The 19844-nt window shown below is 54.9% G+C and overlaps 1 protein-coding gene across 13 annotated transcripts; it reads right to left on the reverse strand.

The window, feature by feature from the left end:
- Positions 1-46: 46 nt before the first annotated feature.
- Positions 47-16818, reverse strand: HOOK2 (hook microtubule tethering protein 2). 13 transcript variants are annotated; one of them, XM_078360673.1, is made up of 23 exons: positions 16631-16818; positions 15993-16056; positions 13751-13836; positions 13608-13680; positions 11086-11136; positions 10872-11004; positions 10693-10760; positions 10268-10330; positions 9503-9583; positions 9244-9404; positions 9016-9156; positions 7988-8189; positions 6462-6572; positions 6265-6352; positions 5849-5918; positions 3959-4096; positions 3786-3873; positions 3547-3581; positions 2569-2651; positions 2384-2487; positions 709-819; positions 569-640; positions 47-475 (listed from the first exon to the last, which is right to left on the reverse strand). In XM_078360673.1, the coding sequence occupies exons 1-23, from the start codon at positions 16807-16809 to the stop codon at positions 326-328; spliced, it is 2352 nt and encodes a 783-aa protein (XP_078216799.1). In that variant the 5' UTR covers positions 16810-16818; the 3' UTR covers positions 47-325. The 13 variants fall into 13 exon arrangements, with proteins under 13 accessions (XP_078216799.1, XP_054105188.2, XP_078216801.1 ...); XM_054249213.2 differs by lacking the exon at positions 15993-16056; XM_078360675.1 differs by lacking the exon at positions 13608-13680.
- Positions 16819-19844: the final 3026 nt, after the last annotated feature.

The raw sequence follows: 19844 nt of genomic DNA on the forward strand, positions 1-19844 counted from the left end.
AAGCCCCCAGCCCACTTTCCCTTACCACGGTGCCCAGAGCACAGCCAAAGATTGAAAGTCTTTATTTTTCTCAAATATAAAATCAGACTCTCCTTAGGCAGCACATGAACTCCAGAGAGAGAATCAACATTAAGAATCACATTGCTAAAATGAACAGTCCTATATCTACCTCCCACCCTCCCTCCCCACCAATCTGGGAGAGCGAAGGGTGGAGGTCATGACCTCAAGGCTCTCAAGCCGCTGGCTGAAGCCCGATGCTGGGCGCCAAGTGAGTTGGAGGAAGCCAGGATGGATGGAGCCCCGGCTGGCTGGATCATCAGGTCTGTCAGTGCTTGTCGGTGGGGCGAAGGCTGAGAGATGCCAGGCGTCCCAGGGGTCCACGGCGAGCATTGGTTGCCAGCCGCTGCTGTGCTAGGAACGACTGGGCATGGGCAGGCGCCCGCTCTTCCCCGACTCGCTGCTGCAAGGCCATGCCCTTCAGGAAGAGGTGTGGTTGGGATCAGGTGAGCCCACAGGACCCCTAAAATACTCTACCCATGAGATCTTAGAGCCCAGACCTCACACTCACCATATTATACCAGGCACTGATGAGCAGCTTTTCTTCCTGCTCCCGCTGACTTCGGCTTTTCTCAAAGTCCATCTGTCAAGGAGGCAAGTTTCAGGGGCCTGGATATGCTGGAGGCAGCATAAAGGGACAAGGACACCCACCTCCAGGTGCCGGATGCGGACATCCCGTTCTCGGAGCTTTGTCCTCAGGGTGTGGAGGTCTGGGGGTGCCCCCACAGCTGGCCGCTGCTTGGGTTCCAGGGTCTGCATAACCTACAGGTTGGGGAAGTCACAGCCAGGTGACTTTGGCCTTGAAACCCCCTGGGACACACTGGGGTGTGTATATTCATTCATTCTTTTTTTTTTTTTTTTTGATGGAGTCTCACTCTGTCACCCAGGCTGGAGTGCAGTGGCACAATCTCAGGTCACTGCAAATTCTGGGTTCAAGCGATTCTCCTGCCTCAGTCTTCTGAGTAGCTGGGATTACAGATGCCCGCCACTATGCTTGACTAATTTTTGTATTTTAAGTTGAGATGGGGTTTCACCATGTTGGTCAGGCTGGTCTCGAACTCCTGACCTTGTGATCCACTCACCTCAGCCTCTCAAAGTGCTGGGATTACAGGTGTGAGCCACCATACCTGGCCTCATTCATTCTTTCATTCATTATAGAGACAGAGTCCCCCTATGTCGCCCAGGATGGTCCTGAACTCCTGGCATCAAGCAGTCCTCCTGCCTCAACCTCCCAGTCTTGAGATTACAGGTGTGAGCCATTGTGCCCAGCTGTGCAGTACTTTATTTTGTTTATTTTTATTTTTGACATGGAGTCTGGCTCTGTTCCCAGGCTGGAGTGAAGTGGCGCAATCTCAGCTCACTGCAACCTTTGCCTCCCATGTTCAAGCTATTCTCCTGCCTCAGCCTCCCGAGTAGCTGGGATTATAGGCTCGTGCCACCACACTGGCTAATTTTTCTATTTTTAGTAGAGACAGGGTTTTTATATGTTGGCCAGGCTGGTCTCGAACTCCTGACCTCACATGATCACCCACCTTAGCCTCCCAAAGTGCTGGGATTACAGGCATGAACTACTGTGCCTGGCTGTGCAGTATTTTTTTTTTTAAGACTGAGTCTTGCCCTGTCACCCAGGCTGGAGTGCAATGGCATAATTTCAGCTCACTCCAACCTCCTCTTCCCAGGTTCAAATGACTGTCCTGCCTCAACCTCCCAAATAGCTGGTATTACAGGTGCCCACCACCATGCTCAGCTAGTTTTTGTTTTTGTTTCTAGACGGAGTCTCACTTTGTCACCCCAGCTGGAGTGCAGCGTCGCTGCGACCTCCACCTCCCAGGTTCAAGTAATTCTCTGCCTCAGCTTCCTGAGTAGCTAGGATTACAGGCACCTGCCACCATGCTCGGCTAATTTTTGTATTTTAATAGAGATGGGGTTTTGCCATGGCCAGGATGGTCTCGATCTCCTAACCTCATGATCCACCCACCTCAGCCTCCCAAAGTGCTGGGATTACAGGCGTGAGCCATGGCGCCTGGCCTAATTTTTGTATTTTTGGTAGAGATTGGGTTTCACCATGTTGGCCAGGGTGGTCTCCAAGTCCTGACCTCATCCTCGGCCTCCCAAAGAGCTGGGATTACAGGCGTGAGCCACGGCCCCTGGCCGGCTGTGCAGTATTTTAATGTGACAATCAGTGGCAGTGGGGTCTATCACATGGTGGGATATGACAGGTGGGAGTTGGGGGCACAGATGTCCAAGCAGAAGGTTTGACTCAATGGGAGGCACAAAAGAGTGGGAGCCAGGGCAGGCGACTTGTGGGAACACCCAGTGTCCTCACCATGTGGGCCTTGTCCACGTAGCGACGGTATCGCTCCTCCATGGCCCGCAAGTCCGCGTCCTTCTTCTGCAGGCTATGCTGCAGCTCCTCGATCCGCCGGGCTGCTGGCGGAAGAGGTGTCCCGTCAGCTCCACACTTTTGGGCTCTGAGCTCTCCCCACCCTCTGGTTGCCAGGTCCTACTTACTGCTGCTGTCAGTGGGCGGCTCCAGCTCCTCGATGTACTCCCGCTTCCTCTGCAGCTCCAGATCTGCCTCATGAAGCTTCTGCCTGTGGACCACGGATGGGCAACAGTGGGTTGACCTCTGAGCTGGCTTCTCTTTCATCCCAGTGGTAGCCCAGCCAGAAATGCCCCTACATGGCCACAGAGACCTATCTGCCTGTCCCCCATGCCTGGGGGCTGTGTGCCCTGGTCGCACCATCTCCTCAGCCAGAGCCACAACCTTCCCTGCACCTTCAGCAGGTGTCCCTGGAACAGCCCTCTGCTGCCCACTTCTTCCCATCCCATAGCTCCCGAGTTGGTCCAGCCACCATTTTCCCTTGCTAGCCTCTTCTACCCTGAACCCCTCCATCCAGCAGCCAGAGACCTTCTAGAACACAAATCTCTTCACCAGCAGACAGGTAAAAGAAAAAAAAGGCAGCTGGGCACCATGGTTCACACCTGTAATCACAGCACTTTGGGAAACCGAGGCAGGCAGATCACGAGGTCAACAGATCGAGACCATCCTGGCCAACATGGTGAAACCCTGTCTCTACTAAAAATACAAAAATTAGCTGAGTGTGCTGGTGTGTGCCTGTAGTTCCAGCTACTTGGGAGGCTGAGGCAGGAGAATTGCCTGAACTCCAGAGGGGGAGGTCGAAGTGAGCTGAGATGGCACCACTGCACTCCAGCCTGATGACAGAGTGAGACTCTGTTAAAAAAAAAAAAAGAAGAAGAAGAAGGCTGGGTCTGGTGGCTCATGCCTGTAATCCCAGCACTTTGGGAGGCCAAAGGGGGTGGATCACCTGAGGTCAGGAGTTTGAGAACAGCCTGGCCGATGTGGTGAAACCCCATCTCTACTAAAAATATAAAACATTAGCCAGGTATGGTGGCACACGCCTAAGAAACTCCCCACTAATGTCGAATCCATGCCCCCACCAGGAACGCCCTCTTTCTGCAACTTACAGATGCTCCTCCAGCTTCCTTTTCAGCAAGATGGACTGGGGGAGAGAAGAGGCAAGGTGAATGGGGGGTCCAGAGAAGCCCTAACACCTCCTTCCCAGGGTGAGGATAGGGGGTGCCACCCTGGGCCCATGATACTTACGATGGCCTGTATGGGGCATCGGGCAGCATGGGAGAGAGAGGAGGGTTACTTTGGGGCACGAGGGAGAGCCAGGCAGGGAGGTGATTGGGGGGATACTCACGTCTTCAGTCTTGCCCCCCTGCTCCTGCAGGGATTTCTGCAAGTCCTCCACCTGGGCCCGCAGCTCGGATAGCTGCTGCTGGTTCAGCCTGAGAGGGTGGGGGGCCGCTTAGTGCCTGCACCCGCCTTCAGCCCCTTCTGTCCCTGCACTTCGCAGGGTCCCCGGGCTCTCACCGGTGCTGCGTCTCCAACCCGTGGCGTGCGCGGTTGGCCTCCTCCAGGTGGCGCTGCAGCTCCTCCTGCCGCTCCCGGTCGGCCGCCTCCTGCCGGCACAGCCGCTTGTTCTCCAGCTGAAGCCGCAGGAGCGTCTCCCTGCAGACCCGGGAGGAGAGAGGAGCGCCAGGGACAAGTCACTCCGCAGGCCCACTGGGGCTCCGTGCGGGTGGAGCTAGGGGCGGGACAGAGCCCTGGGGAAGAGCCCAGCCAGACCATGGGGTAGGAGCACCGAGGACCTACAAGGGGCTGAGGCTCCCCGGCCAGGGTCAAAGTGGGCGGAGCTCTAAGCTGGGGCAGGGGGTGGAGCTGGGCAAGGGCGGAGTTACAGGAGCAGATTCGCACAGCTGGGATGCGGCTGTGGGAAAGCGGGAAGCAGGAATGGGAAGAACTAGGATGGGAGAGTTTTTTGGGTTTGTTTTGGGTTTTTTTGTGTGTGTGTGTGGGGGGGGAACGGAGTCTCCCTTTGTCACCCAGGCTGGAGTGCAGTGGCACGATCTCGACTCACTGCAACCTCCGCCTCTCAGGTTCAAGTGATTCTCCTGCCTCAGCCTCCGGACTAGCTGGGATTACAGGCATGTGCCACCATGCCCAGTTCATTTTTGTATTTTTAGTAGAGACGGGTTTCACCATTTTGGCCAGGCTGATCTCGACCTCAGGTGATCCACCCGCCTCAGCCTCCTAAAGTGCTGGGATTACAGGCGTGAGCCACCACGCCTGGCTGTTTTGGGGGTTTTTAAATCATTTTTATTTTGTAGAGAGGGCCACTATGTTGCCCAGGATGCTCCTGGGCTCAAGTGATCCTCCCGCTTTGACCTTCCAAAGTGCTAGGATTTAGAAGCGTGATCCACCATGCCTGGCCTGGGATGGGAGAGTTCCAGGCAGGGCAGAGTGGATTGAAACTCACAAAGGCAGGCTGGGCACGGTGGCTCACGCCTATAATCCCAGCACTTTGGGAGGCCGAGGCGGGTGGACCACGAGGTCAAGAGATCGAGACCATCCTGGTCAACAAGGTGAAACCCTGTCTCTACTAATAATACAAAAAATTAGCTGAGCATGGTGGTGCGTGCCTGTAGTCCCAGCTACTCAGGAGGCTGAGGCAGGAGAATTGCTTGAACCCAGGAGGTGGAGGTTGCGGTGAGCCGAGATTGTGCCATTGCACTCCAGTCTGGCTAACAACAGCGAAACTGTCTCAAAAAAAAAAAAAAAAAACCCACAGAAGCAGGCCGGGTGCAGTGGCTCACGCCTGTAATCCCAGCACTTTGGGAGGCCAAGGCAGGCGGATCATGAGGTCAAGAGATGGAGCCCATCCTGGCCAACATGGGGAAACCCCGTCTCTACTAAAAATACAAAAATTAGCTGGGCGTGGTGGCATGTGCCTGTAGTCCCAGCTACTCGGGAGGCTGAGGCAGGAGAATTGCTTGAACCTGAGAGGCGGAGGTTGCAGTGAGCCGAGATCGCGCCACTGTACTCCAGCCTGGTGACAGAGTAAGACTCTGTCTCAAAAAAAAAAGAAAAAAAAAAAAAAAAAGAAACTCACTGGCAGGGCTGGACCCTGAGAGAAAGGATCAAAGTGGCGGGGTTAGGATTTTTGCGCAGGAAGTGAAAACAGGTGTTGGACATAATTTGTGTACTAAGGATAGACCCTGGAGAGGCAAAGTCGTCTGGTAGGGCGAGGGCCCTGGGTAGGTAAGAGCCAAATTAGGAGTAAGTGGGCCTAGGAGCCCGGCTAGGACCTGGAGCTGAGACCAAGCAACCAGGGCTAGTGGAAGGTGGGAGGGTGGGGGCGGGGCTGAGGGCGGGCCTTGGCAGGCCTGGGTGGGGCCAGAGTTTTGAGTGACCCCAGGATACCTGAGCTCTGCAGGCAGGATCTCCGCGGCTAAGTTATCCACGGCTGGGGAGGTGGGATCCATTGAGAGGTCTGAAGGAGGCGAGAAAAGTCTTCAGGTCTCTTCGCATCCCTGTCCCCGCCCCTAGGGTCTTCTTTCCAACGATCATCTTTTGGGGCTCAGGTTCAGCCGGCCCCATCCAGGGCTTGACAGAGAACAGTGATGGTTGGCCCGGGTTTTTTGCCTTTGCTCCTCCATGAGCCCATGAGCCCATGAGCCCATGAGCCTCTCTCTTCAATTTGACCCTGTCACCTCTTTCTGGTCACCTCCAGCCTGGCCTAGCTCTGTCCCCAGCCTAGACATGCCCTGGGACACAACCTGTTCTGCCCAAACAGTACCCCAGGACAGGCAAGGCCTGGGGATGGGGCTTCATCTCACCCGCCTGGGTCAGCCCCCGCGGCTGCAACTGGGCACAGCGCAGCTCTTCATTGGCCTCCCGTAAGGAGTCCCTCTCCGCCAACAGCCGCTGCAGGGACAGGGAACAAGACACCACACAGTCCAGGCTCGATCTCCTGGGAAATTGGCAACCCCAGGATTGGCAGGGTGGGGCTTGGGCAGTGGGACCTCAGTCTCACCTCCTTCTCCTTTGTCACAGACTCATACTTTTCCTCCAGGTTTCGGCATTCAAATAGCCATTTCTCAGCCTTCATGGCTTCCTCCTGTCGCTGGCCCTGCAGTTCCTGCACCTGAACACGGAAAGGGGAGGAATGAGGACTTCAGAGATGGAAGGAGGGGCAGGGGCTGAGTACAGATGGTCTCCGATCCAGGATGGTTCGACTTATGATCTTTTGATTTTACTATGGTGCTTTCAATTGTGTATGTTTTTTGCTTGTATTTTGTAGAGACAGGGTCTCGCTCTGTTGCCCTGACTGATCTCGAACTCCTGGCCTCAAGTGATCCTCCCACTTCAGCCTCCCAACGCACTGGCATAACAGGTGTGAGCCCCTGCACTCAGCCAGCTGTGAATGTTAATGGTAAGAACCCATACAACCATTCTGTTTTTCAATGTCGATGAATTACGGTCTCCAATAAACTGCATATAGTCGATTCCTTATTATAAAACAGGTTTTGTGGTAGATGATTTTGCCAAAGTAGGCTAAGACAAGTTTTCTGAGCATCTTTAGGGTAGGCTAGGCTAAGCTGTGATGTTCCGTAGGCAAGGTATATGCAATGGATTTTCTTTTTTCTTATTTTTTAAAAAAGATGGGGTCTTGCTATGTTGACCAGGCTTATTCTCGAACTCCTAGCCTCAAGTTATCTCCCATCTCAGCCTTCCAAAGTGCTGGGTTTATAGGCATGAGTCACCCCACCCAGCCCTCATTTTTTCTTTTGAGATAGAGTCTCACCCTCTCACCCCGGTTGGAGTGCAGTGGTGCAGTCATGGCTTACTGCAACTTCCGCCTCCCAGGTACAAGCTATTCTCGTGCCTCAGCTTCCCGAGTAGATTACAGGCACCCGCCACTATGCCGGACTAATTTTTGTATTTTTAGTAGAGGCAGGGTTTCGCTAGTTTGTCAGGATGGTCTCAAACTCCTGGCCTCAAGTGATGTGGGGTTACAGAAGGCATAATGGAGTGCCCGCCTTGGCGAGCCACCACACCTGGACTTTTTATTTGACACAGGGCCTCAGCCTGTCACCCAGGCTGGAATGCAGTGATACATCCACAGATCACTACAGCCTCGAAATCCTGGGCTCAAGTGATCCTCCTGCCTCAGCCTCCCAAAGCGCTGGAATACCAGGCCTGGCCTTTCAATGCATTTTAGGATATTTTCAGTTTATGAGGAGTTTTTGTTACATGGGTAACCTGAAGTAAATCGAATTGCTATTCGATTCACCATGAAGCCTGGTCATGGTGAAGGGGTGGGACCAGAAGTACTGGCCCTAAAGAATTTAGGGGAGAGGTACTTAAGGGAAGGCTTACAAACCCTTACAGAGGAACAGCCTGGGTGCGGGGGGTGGGGGGGCGGGACGGGAATGAGGCCTGGAGGGCGTGGCCTATGTACAAGTGAGGGATGGGCTCAGGGAGCGCGGAGGGCGGGCCAACGGGAAGGGACTCGCTGCTAGGGGCGGGGCCCCGGCCCTAATCCCGCCCCCACCGCACCTGCCGCCGCTGCGCCTCCAGCTGGACGCGTAGGGAGCCGGCACGACGCAGCTCCTCCTCCAGCTGCCGCGTGCGCTCGGCGTGACCGGCGTTGCGTTCCTCCAGCTGCCGCACCTGCCGCCGTAGCTCCCTCAGCTCGCCCAGGCGGCGCCGGCAACTGGTCAGCGTGGCCTCCAGCTGCCCAGCACGCTCCGAGGACTGCCTGGGGGATGGGGAAGGGAGGGGATCAGGCTGGGAGCTTAGATAAAGGGTCAGCTGGGAGGGGCCCTTGGCGCAGAAGAGGGTGTTCAGTCCGAGGCGTTTGGGTTCAAGGTGAAGGGTTCATGAAAGTCGAGGGTCAAGGGTCAACCCAGGCCTGGTGCTGTTGAGAGTCGTCACAGCAATGGTTAGCCCAGGGGTATAATCAGGGATCTTCTGGGGTGGAATTGTGGGCATACACAGGGTTGTGGGATCATAGCCGGGAGTGATGAGGGGCCTAGAGAGGTCTGAGCATCTGCCAAGGACACCCTGGGGTCATTGCGGGAGCTGTGGGACAAGAGCACTGTGGGGTCCTTAGAAGTGCAATGGGGTTGTGCACTAAGACTTACATTACAGGGATGCTATAGGGGCCCAGTGGAGCCCTTTGTGGTCACAGAAGGCACAGTAGAGTCAAAAGGGGTTGCAAAGTAATTGCATTGTGAATTTCTAGAAGGTACCATGGGATCCAGGAACATTATGAAGCCCAAAATGGTGCAGTGGGGTCTGCAGAGCATTGTGGGGGAGGTTCCTGTGTTTTGGGGGACCACAGGCACGCTACAGGGTCTTGGAAGCATAATGTGAGATAAGAGGGGACAGTGTGGAGTTCAGGACAGTGCAATGTGGCCTTGGGCATTCTGTAGGGCTCCGGTGGTACTGTGGAGTCTAGGGGGCATATTGGGGGTTCTCTGGGCCTAGGAAAATTACAGAGCTGCTATGGCATCAGAGGGGAACTCTGGCAACAGGTTTCTCCCCCGCCCCCCATGGTGGGGACCCAGGAACCCACCACTCACCGCAGCTCATCCATCTCATCCTTCAGGGCCTGTGCCTCCTGGGCCAAGCTGGTCAGCGCCTGATTCCGGTGCTGCAGCTCGGCAACCTCCCGCTCCAGCTCAGCACAGCGCAGGCGCTCATCCTCCCTGCCACTCTCCAGCCTGGGGTTGGTAGGGAAAGGGCACATGAGGGGGCTGCCCTCGCCCCTGTCCGCTGGCTTCCCTGGCCCAGTCCCCTGCTGACCCCACCTGAAGTTCTCCTCCTGCAACTGCTCCAGTTGTGACTGCAGCAGCAGCAGCTTCTTGGCAGTGAGACCTGGGGTACCCTCGCCTTCAGGCTGGACCACCCGCTCCCGCAGCGCTGCATTCTCTTGCGCCAGGCTCTGCTTTTCCTCTGACAGGAGCATCAGCTGCAGGCAGAGCAGGAAGATGAGCTGGGGCTTGGCGGGGGTGGGGGGGGGGTGTGGGGGGCGCTGTGCAAGTGACCCACCCCCACCACGGGCCCTACCTGCCGCTCCAGGTCCAGACAACGTTGCTGTAGCTCATCCCCCTCCTCAGCCTCCTCACTTAGGAAATAGTACCTGCGGGACTAGGAAGATGAGGGGAAGAGGAACTCAGGATCCAGGAGAAGGATGGGGTGGGGGAGGCTGAGATCTCTAGGGGTTGACTGGCGGGGGCCAAGAAACCCTAGACCCTCAGGATCGAAAAAAGTTCTGATGCCGGGTGCGGTGGCTCACGCCTGTAATTCCAGCATTCTAGGAGGCTGACACAGGTGGAATACCTGAGATTAGGAGTTCCAGACCAGCCTGACCGACATGGGGAACCCCATCTCTACTAAAAATACAAAAATTAGCGGGGCATGGTGGTGCACGCCTGTAGTCCCAGTTACTCAGGAGGCCGAGGCAGGAAATCACTTGAACCTGGGAGGTGGAGGTTGCAGTGAGCAGAGATTGCGCCACTGTACTGTAGCCTGGGTAACAGAGTGAATACTCCGTCTCAAAAAAAAAAAAAAGAAAAAGAAAAACAGGGCTGGGAAGGAAGAGGGATTCCACAAGACCTAGCACAAGAAGTCGCTAGCACCCTGAAAGATGGGCGTGGCCTACAGGCCTAAGGACAAGCCCCTCCCCCTTAGGCAGCCCTGAGCATGTGTATGGGGTCTGCACCTTTAACAAGGTTAAGTCATAAGGTTAATCACAGCAAACCTATTCCCAACTCTGGGCCTTTGTATGTGCTGTTCCCTGTGCCTGGAACACTTTTCCCCCAAATCTCTTACCTGGGTATCAAAGTTGCCATATGTCTCTGGTGACAGGGAGTCAGGATTATCTTTGGTCATGAGCTGGGGAGTGGGAAGGGGCATTGTGATGAACTGGATATCTGAGGGCAGCCTTCATGGCATCTAATATCCAACCTGAGAACCTCTCCATACTCCCGTCATCAAGGCCACTTCTGCCCAATAACCCCAGCCTAGTGGCTGCCCTTCTGCCTCCAGCACAGAAGGAAGCCAGATCCCTTGAGCCTCCTAGATTGTGACTTAGAGCTGGGAGAAGCTGGCAGACACATGAGACAGAGATGTCTGGCCAGCTGAGTCCCAGGCACTCTAGACCTTACCAGGGAAGGGCCTGTGCCCAGTTGCCTCTGCCCTAGAGATGTCCCCTCCCCTGACATTTTCCAGTTGCCACACTGAGTGCCTCCACCCACCTCCTGGATGGCTTCCATCACCACATGCTGAACCGATTCTTCCAGCGTCATGATTCTCTGGATATGCTCTGGAGATCAAGGTGGGGGGGGGCTGAGACCCACGGGTCGGGTCGGGTGGGGTGGGGAGGAAGGAGGATTTCCTCATGCCAGCCCCTGGGGACCCCGTAAGCTCCCCATACCCTGCTTTTTCTCACAACTGATGGCACAGCCCAGCACCAGCTGAAGCAGTTTGCCGAGCTCTGCTGGGTCTGAGAACTCGCCAATGAGGCCCACATCCGGGAGGTGCTCTTCTGACACAGGATGTGCCAGGACCTGGGGAGAAGGGGGTGTCAGGGGCTCATGGAACCACCCTCCTCCCAACTCAACACCCTAAATCCTTTTACAGTTACTCACATCCTGGGAGTACTCTACCAGGCTCCGTAAGACCGTCTTCAGATTGCTGACCTAGGGAGGAGCAAGGAGCTATGGACAAGTTTGGAGGACCCCCACTCTGAATCTGTACATCCCATCCCTTTGTTCACCTCACTTCTCATTCCCTGCTCATCTCATCCTGTTCTGCATGCATGTGCCTTCCTCTTGCGGTGACCTGCCTGGCTTTCTGCCCTTTTGTCTGCCTGTTCATCTTTGTTTTGTTTCGAGGTGTTGTTTAATTTTTTGCTTTAGTTTTTTGAGACACGATCTTGCTCTGTCACCCAGGCTGAAGTACAGTACTGCAATCTATTTATTTATTTTTTTTGAGACAGAGTCTCACTCTGTCACCCAGGCTGGAGTGCAATGGCATGATCTCGGATCACTGTAGCCTCTGCCTCCTGGGTTCAAATGATTCTCCTGCCTCAGCCTCCTGAGTAACTGGGACTACAGGTGCATGCCACCACACCCAGATAATTTTTGTACTTTTAGTAGAAACAGGGTTTCACCATGTTGGCCAGGATAGTCTTGATCTCCTGACCTTGTGATCTGCCCTCCTCAGACTCTCAAAGTGTGCCACTGCATCCAACTTTTTTTTTTTTTGAGATGGAGTTTCACTCTTGTTGCCCAGGCTGGTGTGCAATGGTGCCATCTTGGCTCACTGCAACCTCCGCCTCCCGGGTTCAAGGGTTTCTCCTGCCTCAGCCTCCTGAGAAGCTGGGATTACAGGCATGGGCTACCATGTCTGGCTAATTTTTATATTTTCAGTAGAGACAGAGTTTCTCCATGTTGGTCAGGCTGGTCTTGAATTCCCGACCTCAGGTGATCCACCCGCCTCAGCCTCCCAAAGTACTGGGATTACAGGTGTGACCCACTGCAGCTGGCCAGTGGTGCCATCTTAGCTCACTGCAGCCTTGATCTCCTGGACTCAAGCAATCCTCCTGTCTCTGCCTCTGTAGTAGCTGGAACTACTTTTTTTTATTTGTAGAGAGGAGGTATTGCTATGTAGTCCAGGCTGGTCTCAAACTCTTGAGCTCAAGCAATCCTCCCACCTCAGCCTCCAAAACTGCCGGAACTACAGGCATGAGCCACTGTGACAATCTTTCTTCATATATCCCCAGAACCAAGTCACATCTCACCACCTGCCCCACCATCCTTCAGCCCTATTGTGACGGCCATCTATCGTCACCTCTCACCTGGATTCATGCACCAGCTGCCTCTCCTCTTCCACCTTTGCTGCCTACATTTTATTCTGCTCCACATAGCCAGGGGGAGCTTTATGAAGCCCAAGCCAGGTTGCATCTTTGCTCTGCTAAAACCTTGCCTTGACTTTCCACAGCACTTAAAAATAGAATCCACATCCCTACTGTGGCCTGCCAGGCCTCTGATGACCTCATGTTCTACAAATCTTGCCCTCTTCCTCTCTGTTCTGCCCTCTCTGCCATTCCTCCATCACACCAAGTTTATTCCCAACTCAGAGCCTTTGCATCTGCTATTCCCTGTGCCTGGAACACTGTTCCCCCAAATCTCACTTGGAGATTAACCCATCTGACGTAATCATCCACCCATGATCTCATTGCTTTCTCTTAAGGCCTTGCTTTTTTACTGTCTTCATAGAACTATTGGCATCTAAAGTGTGGATTTTTTTTTCTTTTTTTTTTGAGACAGAGTCTTGCTCTGTTGCCCAGGCTGGAGTGCAATGGCTCGATCTCGGCTCACTGCAACCTCCACCTCCTGGGTTCAGGCGATTCTCATCTCTCAGCCTCCCAAGAAACTGGGATTACAGGTGCACACCACCATACCTGGCTAACTTTTGCATTTTTGGTAGAAACAGGGTTTCACCATGTTGGCCAGGCTGTCTCGAACTCCTGGCCCCAAGTGATCCACCCGCCTCTGCCTCTCAAAGTGCTGGGATTATAGACGTGTGCCACTGCACCCAGCCTGGAAGTTAATTTTTTTCTTTCTTTCTTTCTTTATTTTTGAGACGGAGTTTTGCTCTTGTTACCCAGGCTGGAGTGCAATGGCGTGATCTCGGCTCAGGGCAACCTCCACCTCCTGGGTTCAGGCAATTCTCCTGTCTCAGCCTCCTGAGTAGCTGGGATTACAGGCACGCGCCACCATGCCCAGCTAATTTTTTGTATTTTTAGTAGAGACGGAGTTTCACCTTGTTGACCAGGATGGTCTCGATCCACCCGCCTGGGCCTCCCAAAGTGCTGGGATTACAGGCGTGAGCCACTGCACCCGGCCCGGAAGTTAATTTTTATGGTTGTGTATGTGTCTCTTGTCACTAGAATGATGGCTGTGTGAAGCAGGTTTGTCTGTGTTATTCCTTGCTGAATGCCGAAGCCTGGCACAGGGTGAGTGCTCAATAGATGAATGGATGAACAAATGGTTGATCACTAGACATCTGTCCCTCTTCCTGGCATCACCCAGGACATGTGCCTAGCTGGCCCATCCCTGGTCATCTGTTCACCAGTCTGTCCTCTAATCATGAGTCCACCTGTCACCTTCAGCTTCCAGTTGGGACCTGGATCTTCTGAGATGCCCTGGAGCCACGCCTCGTTGAACCAGGATGGGTCTCTAGGGGCAAGAAGGTGAAATAAGCAGGCTGGGGGACACTTTTGGGATGCTCCCCCTCAGCTCCACTCACATCTGGTTCAGTGCATAGGCTATGGCAAGTCCGCTGCTCAGGTCCTGTGGGCTGGCAGAGGGAGATGGAACGTGGAACGTCTGTAACTGAAGGGTAAAGGAAAGGGCAACGGAGAGTTAGGGCCTGGAGTGCCGAACCACTCCGCTTTTGCAGACTTTTCCAGCCAGCAAACCCCACGTGGTGGAGCCCGTGCTGCTCCGCCACAGCAGCTCTGCGAGGGAGTGGCTTCTGCTCACCTGAGACCAGAGGGGGCGTGGCCTCACTTCACCTCTGCCCAACAAACCTTGCGCGTCCAGGCCAGGACGGTATCACGAGTTACCTGGGCCCTACAGGCGCCACGTGACCAGGCCGATTCACCTGTGCCCTCGCCCCACTAGACCCAGAAAGAGGGGCGGGGCCTCACCTGTCCTTTCCACGCAGACTTGCCACGTGAGGGGGGCGGGTGCTCGGGCCAGAGTCCAACGGTCCAGCAAGCCGACGACCCCTGCACCTCCCAGCCCCAGCACCAAGGGGCTGACCGAACCAGGGCCAGGATCCGGGGCAAGAGGAGCAGGGCGCTCACCTTCCCCCAACCCGCCCCATGACCTACCCAGGTGAGCAGAGACCCGCATAGCTCCGCCTTGTCCACGCTCATGGCTCCCGATCAGATTCGACCCCGGCCACAGAGCCCCCGCGCCGCAGCCGCCTCCGGGTCCGCCACCAGCGAGCGCCTGCAGCCCCGACCTCCCGCTCGGCCTAGAGCGCCGCCCCGTCCCGCCCCCTAGCGCAGGCCCCGCCCCTCCCCCAAACGCAGGCTCCGCCTCAAAACGTAATCTCCTCCCCACCCCCGCTCTTGCCTCCAGCCCCGCCATCTTGGATCCGGGCAACCTTCGGGCCCCTGCCCTGCCGCTAGGGGTCAGCCTGGCCCAGCCTTGTGCATCTGACGGTAGTCCCACCTCCCTTCCTCCCCCTGGCCCTTTTTGGGGTGGGGAGGTCCTCAAGATCCTTTTGAGGCGGAGCTGCTCCACCCTGTTACACAAGTGCATTCACGTCTCTTCCCTGCAACTGAAATTAATTCATGTGTCTAACCATTTTATCATCGGAGTCTTTATCTGCGTGAGGGGGCGGAGGGGTGGCGGTGGGTGATCCCTGGCACTTTCTGTGGCTTCAGAGAGGGGATACTAAAGGGGTTTTCCCGCCGTACGCGGTGGCTCTCGACTGTCAGTGCTTTGGGAGGCCTAGCAGGGAAAATTAGTTTGGCCAGGAGTTCGAGACCAGCCTGCACAACATGGAGAGACCTGCGTCTCTTCAAAAAATTTAAAAATTAGCCATGTAGGTCAGGCACGGAGGCTCACGCCTGTAATCCCAGCACTTTGGGAGGCCGAGGGGGGCGGATCACGAGGTCAAGGTCAGGAGTTCGAGACCAGCCTGGCCAAAATACAGAACTCCCCGCTGGGCTAAAAAAAAAAAAAAAATTAGCCGGGCATGGTGGCGTTTCTGTGGTCCTAGCTACTACAGAAGCTGACATGGAAGGATGGCTTGAGCCGTGATAGGGCCACTGCACCCCAGCGTGGGCGACAGAGAGAGACGCTGTCTCAAAAAGTAACTAAAAATGTTTAGACCGGGCGCGGTGGCTCACGCCTGTAATCTCAGCACTTGGGGAGGCCAAGGCGGGTGGATCACAAGGGCAGTTGATCGAGACCATCCTGGCTGAAACGGTGAAACCCTGTCTCTAAAAACGAAAAATAAAAATTTTAAAATAGGCCCGGCGCAATGGCTCACATTTGTAATCCCAGCACTTTTGGGAGGTCGAGGAGGGAGGATTGCTTGAACCCAGGAGTTCGAGAACAGCCCTCGAAACACAGCAAGACTCCGTCTCTACAAAAATAAAATTTAAAAAAAGTAGCTGGGCGTGGTGGCACGCGCCTATTTCCAGCTACTCCAGAGGCTGAGGTGGGAGGATCGCTTCAGCCCGCGAGGTAACGCTGCAGTGAGCTGTGGTCGCGCCACTGCCCTCCAGCCTGGACGTCAGGGGGAGACCCTGTCTCAACAAATAAAGGGATCCTCCCCGCATTCTTGACCCCAGGAGCAGAAAAGGGGACACGGTTGTGGTCCTAGGTCGAGGGCAGGAAGTCAACTAGACACATGTCCTGGCTGATGGACAGGCACCCTTGCCCAGCCTGGATCCGTCTTCCACGATGCTCCCCTCGGGCCTTCCCCTACCTAGATGCGCGCGGGGTAACCCCTCAACCTCAAAACTCACGATTTCGCTGAAGCTGCCGCTTCGCCTGCGCCCACCAGGGGGCGCGGAGACTGCAGAACGTGGCCTAGGGTGAAGATTTTGCGCCCGCGGTGAGACCCTCGCAGGGGCGGTGGAGGGGTAGAGGGGGCTCAATGGAAAGTGATACCAATTATAGTTAACAATCAAATTGCAGTCACCATGCATGGAGTGCTTGCTGTATGCAGTCCCTGCGCCAATAGATTTGAATACGTAGACTAATTGGATCATCCCCTTGTATCTAGATGGCAAGTGCTGTTTTAATTCCCTGCTTTGCCGGCAAGAAAACAGAGGTTCCCGGTTTTGAGGGGAAGGGTGAAGCCCAGGCTCGTGCACTATGACTCCAGGGTCCCTTAGCAACCCCTCCCCCGTAGGCGGGCTGGGTAATGTGCTCTAATTAGAGGTTATTAGCTGTACCCGGAGGGAGGGACGGGCTCTGCATTGGGGGCGGGCCCAGATCGGAGGGGAGGGGCGCTTCTCCCATCCACCCAGAAGATCGTGGCGCCAACGACCTTGCCCTGGAGCTGGGTGGGCAAAGTGACAGCTGCTCCCTGCGCGCATCGCAGGAACGCACTCACCCCCAGACACCCGATTACAGCCCACTCATGCGCAGTCGTACGCACCCGGCCTCGGATGCTCGTCCACAACCCCACAACCTCCTCCCTCGTTGTTTTCCAGACTCCAGCCCCTGGGAGCGGGTGGGGAGGATAGTGGGGGGAAGGGGACAAGGGCCGGCAGCACTGGCTTCCGGACCAGGCTGTCTTCCGGCAGCCGTGGGAACAGCTGCCGTTGGCTCCCCCATTTCGCATTCACCAGAGGAGAGGGTGCTGCCAATACAGGGAGACAGGGCCACCCCGTTCCCAGGTAGCAGTGGGACGTGAGCCAGGAACCACAGCTGTTAGAAGCCTGGGTGGCTGGACCTGCTGAGATCACCACATTAGGGCGAAGGTCGCAGGGATTTTGATGTTTAGGGGAAATCTGGAAATTCAAATATTTAGGGAAATTGACTTAAATTGTCCTAATGTTGGCGTGATGTTGTGGGCATCCCAGATGTTCCGGGAACCAGCAGTCCCCAGATTTAAGGAAAGGTCTGGGTGTGCTCAGTTTCTGGAGGAGCACAACCCTCCATTTTGGGGGGCAGGGAGTCCCAAGTCTGGGGAAAAGCAGTGAGCTTCTATGTTGGCAGGGAAGAAAGCAGGAATCTCTGTTTTGAAATACAGGGAGCCCCACTGTGAGGAGATCCAGGCACCTTTAATTCAGCAAGAAGGGCTGAAAATCTTCCACATTTTGGAAGAAGGATGCAAACCTCTGTTTTAAGTGAAGAGAACCCCAACGTTTTGGGGGATGGTCTGAAGGCCTCCATTTGTAGGGACACAGATCCCTGGTGAGCAGGTCTGGGCCAGCAATCCTCAGCTGGATTGGGGACCCCACCCCCTCCTACTGGTTTCCAGGAACAGCTGGGCCCAGCCTGAGTTGTACTGCTGGGAAGTGGCTGACTCAACCCCTCCCTGTGGCCACAGCTGGACCCCAGCCTGCCCCCTCCAGCCTTCACATCTGGGCAGGGACCCAGTCTTCACCAGGGCTGGGAAGGGGACCCTCAGTCCCACAACTGGAGAACAGTGACCCTCTGCCACTCCCCTGACTGACCACAGCCACTGGGTAGTACATGCATCATTACCATGGAGGACTCTGGCAGGCCCCCTTACAGCCCTGATACTGACATCCTGCCAGGAACTCCTAGCCAGTCCCCCGCTCCATATGTCTGTGTGTGTCTGAGTCCATGTGAAATGTGCTGGTTTTGTTTTTTTGGGGGGAAGGGGAGAGAAGGGGTTTTGCTATGTTGCCCAGGATGGTCTCGACTTTCTGGATGCAAGCAATCCTCCTGCTTCCACCTCCTAAAGTGTTGGGATTACAGGCATGAGCCACCGTGCTTGGCCAAATGTGCCGGAGTTTGTAGGTGTGAGATGGTGGGCCTGTGACTGTGTGACATGGGCATGTGTCCTGCATCCATTGTGTCATAAGGCCTTGGAGTTTGTGCAGCAGGCTGTGTGTGATTTGATGGTGGGGGTTGCTTTCAGGGACTGGAGGAGGGGGGAGTCTCTAACATCCTTGTCTGTAACATCCAGGAGGCTGGACGAGGTGGCTCATACCTGTAATCCCAGCCCTTTGGGAGGCTGAGGCAGGCAGATCACCTGAGGTCAAGAGTTCAAGACCAGACTGACCAACACGGAGAAACCTCATCTCTACTAAAAATACAAAATTAGTTGGGTGTGGTGGCGCATGCCTGTAATCCCAGCTACTCAGGAGGCTGAGGCAGGAGAATAGCTTGAACCCGGAAGGCAGAGGTTGTGGTGAGCCGAGATCATGACATTTGCACTCCAGCCTGGGCAACAAGAGCGAAACTCTGTCTCAAAAAAAAAAAAAAAAAAAACTCAGATGTATGCACTCACCTAAAAATAAAAATAAAAAAAAAAGAAAGAAACCATCCAGATTTAGAGTGACTAGGGAGCCTCTAGTGTGTGCCCCTGTGTATCTCTGTATGGTCCAGCCAGAGTTTGAATCTTCACGTGTTTTTCGTCTGTGTCTACTATATATGTCTATATGGGACCTCACTTTGGGTCTGTATCTGTGTCATTTTTTTTTTTTTTTGAGACGAAGTCTTGCTCTGTCGCCCAGACTGGAGTGCAATGGCACACTCTCAGCTCACTGAAACCTCCGCTTCCCGGGTTCAAGCAATTTTCCTGCCTCAGCCTCCCAAGTAGCTGGGATTACAGGTGTGCACCATCACTCCTGGCTATTTTTTGTATTTTTAAGTAGAGACCAGGTTCACCATGTTGGTCAGGCTGGTCTTGAACCCCTGACCTCGTGATCCACCCACCTCAGCCTCCCAAAGTGCAAGGATTACAGGCATGAGCCACCGTGCCCAGCTTGTATCTGTGTCATTCTTTGGGTGAGAAGTGAAGGCATGAGAATCAGTGCCTTAACATAGCTTTACTAGTGTGTCTGTGACCATGTCCTACTTTTGTCTTCATAGTCTGAGATATGACCCTGTCATAAGTGTCCTTGGTTTATCCATGTCCACGTGACATTCTGAGTGTCCCTGTACATGGCCTTGTCTTTGTGACTATATCCTATTTTGTGCCTATTTGTGATAACAGGGGTCAGGTGATGGCATGACCGTCCTGTGTCTGTATCTGTATCTCTGAGCCACCACAGTCTTCATGGGAGAGGTGTGGCTGTGTGACAAACCAAGCCCTGGTGTCCAAGACTTTCTCCCTGCCTGTTCTGTTCTTTTATTTTTGAGACAGGGTCTCCTCTGTTGCCCAGGCTGGAGTGAAGTGGTACAATCAAGGCTCACTGCAGCCTTGAACTCCTGGCCTCAAACGATCCTCTCTGGCCTTGGCCTCCCGAAGTGCTGAGAATACAGACCTGAGCCGCTGCCCCCGTCCTACTTTGGCTAGATGGGGTTGCTTTATCAGGATATATGTGCCACCTACCTGTGTATGAATATGGCTCTGTTTGCGTCCCTATCACAAACGCTATGTGACTGACGTGACTGCATGACTATCTGCGTATCCATCCACGTGTGTCCGAGTTCGCTGCGAGGCTGGCTGGACTAGAGAGGGCTGGTGCCAAAATGTGGCAGGTGTATCCTGCGTCCGTGTGACATTGTGGATCGGGGAGTTTGTTTGTGACCTTGCGTGTGGGGAGCGGGAAGTGGGAGTCAAAGTCACAAAGGACCGCAGGCTGCGCGGAGGCAGTGAAGTGCGCAAGGGGCCCCGCGTCCCGCCCCGCCGTTCTCCTCCAGGAGGGCCCCCTCCCCGCACTGCGTGGGCG

This window comes from Callithrix jacchus, chromosome 22, assembly GCF_049354715.1.
Source record: "Callithrix jacchus isolate 240 chromosome 22, calJac240_pri, whole genome shotgun sequence".
In the NCBI taxonomy this organism is placed as follows: Eukaryota; Metazoa; Chordata; class Mammalia; order Primates; family Cebidae; genus Callithrix; species Callithrix jacchus.